The 8,357-nt window shown below is 38.2% G+C and overlaps 1 protein-coding gene across 1 annotated transcript; it reads left to right on the forward strand.

Annotated features, from left to right (window-relative positions):
• Positions 1-24: 24 nt before the first annotated feature.
• On the forward strand, positions 25-7,970 carry rsph4a (radial spoke head component 4A). Its single transcript, XM_056247316.1, has 7 exons — positions 25-172; positions 3,186-3,414; positions 3,786-4,091; positions 5,465-5,908; positions 7,227-7,371; positions 7,461-7,578; positions 7,689-7,970. The coding sequence occupies exons 1-7, from the start codon at positions 72-74 to the stop codon at positions 7,918-7,920; spliced, it is 1,575 nt and encodes a 524-aa protein (XP_056103291.1). The 5' UTR covers positions 25-71; the 3' UTR covers positions 7,921-7,970.
• The last annotated feature ends 387 nt before the right edge of the window (positions 7,971-8,357 follow it).

The raw sequence follows: 8,357 nt of genomic DNA on the forward strand, positions 1-8,357 counted from the left end.
GATTAAAAATATCTATATATAAGTTACCGTTTGTTTTTAATTAGTCGACGACAATTTTAAATTTTACCAAAATGGAGATGACCGAGGAAGCGTTGAACAATGAGCGACTGCAGGCGGCGGCTCGTTTTAAGGCTTTCATGATGAAGAACAGCACTAAAACAAACTTCAATCTGTAAGTAACTGTTATATCACATTAGTTCTATTCAGTATTTCGCCTTTTTAAAGTTATTACAATTATTAATTCATTATAAAGCACCGTTATCTTAACAGACGCTAAACAGAGAACTGTAACGTTAATTGGAAGACAACGAACATTCAGTTCAACACACATTTCCACCGTTATTGCCAATATATCTATATGAAAAAAATATAACCGTATATTTTGATCTAGTGGGGCACGTTGTCACAATGGGGACATGCTGTTTAACACTGAGTAATCCTGTGGCTACAAGTCCTGGTGTTCTTCGACAACGAAAAATGCTGCCCATCACTCCCAACATTACTATGTGGTTTGAGGCTTTATTAGCCCTAACGTTACCTACCCTACACCTACAATGAAAATATAGTTTTGGTAGCACTGTCTGATGATAGGTAGCATTATTTGCCAGAACACTTGTCTGAACTTACATTTATGTTAGCAGTTAATATATTTATTTAATTGTAATTGTCATTGTAACTTTGTTACAAAAATGCCGATATTTTGGAGAACAGAAAGGTTTAGTTCACCCTAAAATTAAAATTGTCATTAATTACTGTTCCTAACCTGAAGACTGTCGTTCATCTTCGGAACACAAATGAAGATCTTTTTAATGAAATCTGAGAGCTTTTTGTCCCTCCATTGACAGCTACTGCAACTACCACTTTGACGCTTCAAAATGGAAGCCTAGGGCATAAAAAAAAAAAAGTTTGGTTCCGGTTGGTTGTCAGTTGAGGTCATGGGTCAGTAGGGATTTTTTTTTTTTTTTTTTCAGTGGCAGCAGCAAGGGGATAGGTAGGAAATTATTCAGGGCTCGACCTTAAGCCTTTTCATGTGCTTGCCCTCCGAACAAGTAAATCTGTCATTCACTTGTCAGAGTAAAAAAGTTGCTTTTATTTTTTATTTTTTATTCTGAAGCGATGTTCTCATCAGTGTTCAATCAGCTTTGATATTTAAATCGGCATATTGTAATATCTGCACCTTTGAAGGGCATCCCCTCCCCCAATCTTATTAAATGCCCTATAGTGTCATCTTATTCTAAATAATTGAATTTATTGATCAAATTTAGGAATTTAAAATGAAAGATGAAGCATACTGTTACCCTAGGTAGGGCTGATCAAATTAAATAATTTACACTGAAAAATTACAATTGCATAAAATAACGTTATGGAATTTATTTAAATATACAAATAAGAAACATTAGAAAGAAGTATACTAGGCTACTTATAAACATAACACTAAACTGCCAATAGGTGGCGGCAGGCGGCCGTATTAATGAGTGAGTCATTGATTCATTAATTCAAACGATTCGTTTAAACGGTTGATTCATTCAAGAATGAGACAGATGTTAATGAATGGGTCATTGAATCTTTGACTCAACCGATTCGGTCAAAATGCTGAATCATTCAGTAATGAAAACAGGATGAGTGTTCCTGTGAGATGCGCCGTGGTTCTGCTGTGATTTTTGTTTGGAACTATTTTTGCTGCTAAAACAGAACAAAAACAGCCAATATTCATTGCATCTAAAATGTAAGTGACTTAATTTTAACTGTTTATTGAACTGTTGTAGGAAATCAATGTCACATTTTCAATCGGGATATGGTATTCAGGAAAAATAATTGAGGCTGCTTAACACATATGTTAAAATATAGAAACTCCACATTTAGATTTTTATAGGCAGTATGTTGTTAACTGAGTGTGTGTGTGCTGCACTCATGTGTGTAACGTTAGATTTCTCCTCGAGAGGCTACGCGAGCGTCAACAGCGCAACCTCACCGTCAGTAGACTAATACATATCCACAATCGATCGCAATTTATAATAATTGTAATAAAATCAGAATCATTCTCTCGGTTTAGTGATTCCCTAGTTATTTTTTTGTTTGTTATTGATGTTCTAATCAGGCTAAGTTACTTGTCCGTTCGGGGAAGTAAAATTCTCTAACTTTGTCCTTCAAAAATCCATTTGTCCCGGACAAGTTAGACGGGCTCTGGAGATACGAAGCGCGGCAGTTTAGAGTGTTTTGGATTGCATAAAAGAAACGAACAAATACATGGCGAAAGAAGTGGTAGACAGCTGAAGAGGGGATTGGGATTTGGGATGATTTTTAATGAAACTTGGGAGGTGGATGGAGGTTACTCTTTAAAAAAAAAAAGACTTTTATATGTATTATAGTTCAGTTTGACGAACGATGTGTGAACGATGTAGCTGCCTCGTTTGTTTTGCTGGAGGACAACAGGCATCTTGCATCGCGTGCTATAAAAATACGGTGCTGTACAAAAACTTAAATTATAGTTCGCCTCAAAGTTTTTTATTAGTGTATTTATTTAATTTTTATTATTTATTCCCCAAGCTCATAAAATAAATTTGGGTCGCACATAAATTAACAGGGTCGGTCGGAAACCGGAACCAAACAAATTTTTTTTTTATGCCTAATAAAGAGATCGAAACCGAATGCATATGAATTGAGCGGATTAGTCCAAATTTTCTGAAGAGACTCGATTGCTTTATGATTAACAGATACAATTTATTCATATTCAAACATTGATCAGTGAACATAAACAGAAGCTCAACCGAACCTGCTTGACGCTGGAGAACTAACCTTATTGGTTCTCACAGAAGCTCAAACGTGCTGCGTAACATGAGAATTAATCTCATTGGTTCTCACACATCAAGCGGACATGCTTGAGCTTCCGTTTACCACAACTAGTGTGAGTTGATGAATGGTTATATGTGAATAAAAGCCTAAATTCAATCTGTTCATCATATAAAGCGATCGTGTCTCTTCAGAAAATTTGGACTAAACCGTTTGATTAATATGGTTTAGTTTTACTATCTGTTTATGAACTTTTTGAAGCGTCAAAGTGGTATTTGCATAGCTGTCAATGGAGGGACAGAAAGCTTAAATTTCATCAAAAACACTTAATTTGTGTTCAGAAGATGAACAAAAGTCTTGGAGGTTTTTGTTCTAAACTGAACTTCTTTGTCCAGCTATGACCACCTTGTACGACTGTTAACCAAAGTTATGGATGAGCGTCCAGAGAATGCTGTCGATGTGATCGAGGACATGAGTCGCGAGCTGAAAGGAAGTATCCTTCAGGAGAAGCAGGACACCTTGCGTGACAATCCATCCTCATCCTCAGCTCTGTTGCTGGCTGAGCAGCAGAAGACACTCTTCAAACGTGCGGCAGGCGGGGAAGGTGATCACGAGGAAGAGCTTGTAAGTTTCTCTCCTGTGGGCCCATATAATGCTTTTTAAACTGTTAAAACCTAACCTTTTTTGTTAAATGCTTTGCTTGAAAAGTGTACTTGTGCTGTCTATTAAATCAATGCAATTAGATTATGTAAGTAGTCATCTAATGCAATCACATTCAGACATTGTGGAGTGTGATTTAAAGGGATAGTTCACCCAAAATTTTTAATTCTGTCATTACTCACCCTCATGTCGTTTCTAACCCTTAAGACTTTCGTTCATCTTTGGAACACAAAAGATCTTTTTGATGAAATCTGAGAGCTTTCTGTACTTCTGTTGACAGCTACGCGACTACCACTTTGACGTTTCTGTAATACATTCTTCTGTATCATTTTCAGGTGGATTCTCCTCTACCGAATGTTGCAGAACTGGCGTTCTTCTTTGAGCAAGCTGGTGTGGGTCTGGGGAAAGAGGAGATGCAGAGAATCTTTCTGGCTTTAAAACAACTGGTGGACACACAGTGTCTCCAGCGCTGTCGAATCTGGGGCAAGATCCTCGGCACACAGAGCAACTACCTGGTGGCTGAGGGGGAATTCAGAGAGGGTGAAGGGGAGGAGGAGGAGAGCACAGAACCATCAAATGAGGATGAGGAGAGAGAGGAAGAGTCAAAGGAGGACAAGGATGAAGCAGAGCTTGTAGAAGCGGTAAGTCACAAAACGGCAACTGAAGTAAATGAAACTGCTCTAAATATCGTACAGTCACATTTGTGAAATTTTGTAGGCAAAAAATGTCCATTGTTGACCAACAGAAAGCTGCTTGGTTTGAAAGTGACTTCTGTGTGAGCTTTATACATCGCTACACTATTGACAATAGAAAATAACGAAAGCTTGTTTCCGCCACGGAATAAAAAATGTAATTGCGACTTTTTGCTTCTTTTATATTTTACAGTATATTTCGCAGTTCAGATTTTATAACTCTCTATTGTGAGTTTAAATCTCACAATTCCGATAAAAAGTGTCAGAATTGCGAGTTATAAAGTCCGAATTGTGATATTTAAACTTGCAATTGTGAGAAAAACAGTCAGAATTGCAAGATAAGAAATCACAATTATCTTTTTATTCCATGGCAGAAACAAGCTTCCATAGATAATGGTTTTGGTAACGTCATCTGACCTTTAAAGGGATAGTTCACCCAAAAATGAAAATTCTGTCATCAATTACTCACCCTCATGTCGTTCCGAATCCAAACCCGTAAGACTTTCGTTCATCTTCGGAACACAAACGAAGATCTTTTTTGATGAAATCTGAGAGCTTTCTGTCCCTCCATTGACAGCTACGCAACTACCATTTTGACGCTCCAAAAAGTTCATAAAGAGATAGTAAAACTAGTGCATATGAATTGAGCGGTTTAGTCCAAATTTTCTGATGAGACTTGATTGCTTTATATGATTAACAGATTGAATTTGTTGAATTTAAACATTGATCAGCGAACATAAACAGAAGCTCAACCGAACCTGCTTGACATGCGAGAACTAACCTCATTGGTTAAAAAGAAGGAATCGCCGGTGCAGCACAGATGTCTTCTAGTTAATAAATGTATTTAAGGTGCATAACAATGACTAACGTTTCGATGTAAAGTTACATCTTCATCAGAGTCCTTGGAGAAAATGGGCAATGAAGCCAATTAATAAGGATCATCAGCAGGTGTGACAGTGCGTAAACAGGGCGTAAGCCACCCAAAGACACACCCATCTAAACCAAGTTGCCACATTCACAAATCATTCATTAAAGAGCAAGTGCCCACGCACAAGTAAAAAACATAAAATGTTCACAATACAATGAGAATCGAAGTGTCTTAGTCACATTTGAGTGCATTTAAGACACTTCGATTCTCATTGTATTGTGAACATTTTATGTTTTTTACTTTTGCGTGGGCACTTGCTCTTTAATGAATGATTTGTGAATGTGGCACCTTGGTTTAGATGGGTGTGTCTTTGGGTGGCGACTGTGTCTCTTCAGAAAATTCTTAAGACTTTGTACATTCAAACTTGACAAAAATGATTGAACTCTACTTGCAGGCTGATCCACCCCCTAAATCAACTTACAAGCCACCTCCGCCAGTGCCAAAGGAAGAAAATCACACTGGCGTCAATAAATTCACTTATTTTGTGTGTCAAGAGCCCGGCATGCCGTGGGTCAGACTGCCGGTGGTCACCCCCGCTCAGATCACAGCAGCACGGCAGATCCGCAGCCTCTTCTCAGGCAGGCTTGATGCTCCTGTTGTAAGTTTCCCTCCCTTTCCTGGCAATGAGGCCAACTACCTGCGTGCCCAGATCGCACGGATCTCAGCCGGCACGCACGTCAGCCCTCTGGGATTCTACCAGTTTGGGGAGGATGAAGGAGAGGATGAAGGACTGCGAGACAGCTTTGAGGAGAATCCTAACTTTGAGGGCATTCATGTAAATGAGATGGCTGAGTCTCTGAATCTATGGGTCCATCATGTACAGCACATACTTACACAGGTAAGAAACAGACAAATGGTGTTGGGAATTCATCCACCCTAAAATGTCCATAGTAGTGGATATTGGAGTACGTTTTTGGTAACACTTTGTTTCTGCAGTGTCCCTTTTACATATGTTATATATTACCATAACAATATATCAATCATTAGCCATGTTTCCATCCACTTGTCAAGCAAATTATCTGAAGTTTGGTCAAAAAAACCCTCATGCGAATAAAGCTGGTGAAAGTGTGTTTCCATCAAACGGCTTTAAAGTGGATAAAAACCTGTGCGTAATGACGTCACATGCTGTTTTGCTATCAAATTGGTATATCGAATTGATTTGAGACATGTTAAGGTGTTTCCATTCATTTTCTCACCGAATTGCACAACATTCAAGCAAACATTTGCGAACAAAGTTTTACTCGGCAAAATGGATCGCGCCATAACAACGTTTCCATCCCCGTTTATCGCATAAGCCGTATATCGATCAAGATAAAATCCGATGAGACCGATCGTATTTCATTCGAGTCGATATTCATGAAATTCAATCGATTTTTACTGTTTCCATAAGACATTTTTCATTCGATATCACTTAATGCGGATAAAAACGTGTGGATGGAAACATAGCTAGTGTGGTCCAAATGGTTTGGAAAAATAGAGAAAATTACCAGATTTGCCAAATTTGAAAGAATAAAATAAAATATAAACTTTCATGGGCCCTCAAATAACTCAATAAAATAACTACACCATAAATTCATGGTCACTTAAAATTCAGTAGTCATTTTTTTTATGAAAATAAACAATAAAATGAACAGTATTTACATTAAATTCATTCACTCTTCATGGAATCCCAGACGGACTCGATAATAGTGAGGTCAGATTTCTGTGTGGATCATATTGTCTAATGTCCGACTTTTTGTGCAAATATCTTTATACAAATATCTCACTGGATAGTCCACAAAAAAAAAAAAAAAAAAAATCATCATTATTTACTCACCCTTATATTGTTCCAAACCTGTATGCATTTCTTTCTTCTGTGGAACACCAATAAATATATTTTTAAGAACATTGAAAACCAAACTGTTTCTGTTTCCACTGACATCCATTTTTCTCCATAGAGGGAACCGAAACTTTCTTCAAAATATCCTCTTTAATTTTCCACAGAAGAACCAAATTCATACAGGTTTTTGAATTACATGAGGGGGAGTAAATAATAGAATTTTTATTTTGGGGTTGACTGCCCATTAAATGGCAAAATGAATGCTTAGGTATGTTTGATTTTTCACCATAAAAACATTTCCAAGACATTTGCACATTACTGTACATGTGAATATTAGGGCCGCTGTGTGTGGGTAAACATAACTAAGAAGTCAGCGGATGACGTTGATGAAGATGCCGAGGAGGAAGAGAAGGAGGAAGAACCTGACGAGCCGGAGCCTGAGATTGGCCCTCCTCTTCTGACGCCTCTGTCTGAGGATGCAAGTCAGTCACACTGCATCACATTTACATACAATACACCTCCAGCACAGTTCAAATGATCAGCTCTAATGCAGAAAACGCTCTGTCCACAGAGATTCATGACACCCCACCTTGGAGCTCCATGATCTCCTCCTACCTCATTCCTCAGTTTTCCATCGCTGTGCTGCGCTCCAACCTCTGGCCTGGAGCTTATGCTTATGCAAGTGGCAAGTAAGAACCTTACTTTTTAAAACTAAATACCTACTAACAGCCCATCTAACCATCTCTTTTAATCTGATGCTTTTTCTGCTGAATTAAAGCATTTTTCTGCTCCCTCTCAGGAATTTTGGAAACATATACATCGGTTGGGGGTTGAAATATATCGGAGAGGCCTACACCCCAATAATGCTTCCACCGCCCCACAGCGAATACCCCAGCGGACCCGAAATCACAGAGGCCCAGGACCCCAGCGTGGAGGAAGAGCAGGCTTTGCAAGCAGCCCTGGAGGAGCAGACGGCGGCCCTGGAAGAGACAGAGGATCTGGAAGATGAGGAGGAGGATGATGATGGTTAAAATGGAGGTGTGACTCTGAAATGGACAAAAATAAACCTGGAGTTTGTTCAGATGTTTAACCCTTTGCGTACGATCACACCTTTTAGAACGTTCAGTGTATCATACAGACTATATAAATTGACAACGTGTTTTATTGATATCAGATACACATTGTGTAGGTATTAGGTAACTGGGTCATTCTACAGAAACGTCCACTTTTGGTATGGCAAGATGTCTTAAAATGTATTTCTTTTTCTAACATTTAAACTTACACCACATTATTAGATTACCCTTTGACTTTATGAATATGCATACATGACAGCTTAATGATCTTTTATATTTTTTGTGCATTTATTTAAAGATCGCATGTACCATTTTTTTTGTCACTGGTGTTACCTTACTACTTTGGCAATATTCAATTTTTTTATGAAATATTATTTCAATTTTTTTTCAGCACA

This window comes from Rhinichthys klamathensis, unplaced genomic scaffold, assembly GCF_029890125.1.
Source record: "Rhinichthys klamathensis goyatoka isolate OS25496 unplaced genomic scaffold, OSU_Roscu_1.1 h1tg000046l_1, whole genome shotgun sequence".
Lineage (NCBI taxonomy): Eukaryota > Metazoa > Chordata > Actinopteri > Cypriniformes > Leuciscidae > Rhinichthys > Rhinichthys klamathensis.

Coding starts and splice junctions, on each gene's coding strand:
- rsph4a (XM_056247316.1), top strand. CDS start 72: ATGGAGATGACCGAGGAAGCGTTGAACAATGAGCGACTGCAGGCGGCG. Junction 4,092..5,464: donor AAGCAGAGCTTGTAGAAGCG/GTAAGTCACAAA, acceptor CTCTACTTGCAG/GCTGATCCACCCCCTAAATC. Junction 7,579..7,688: donor TATGCTTATGCAAGTGGCAA/GTAAGAACCTTA, acceptor GCTCCCTCTCAG/GAATTTTGGAAACATATACA.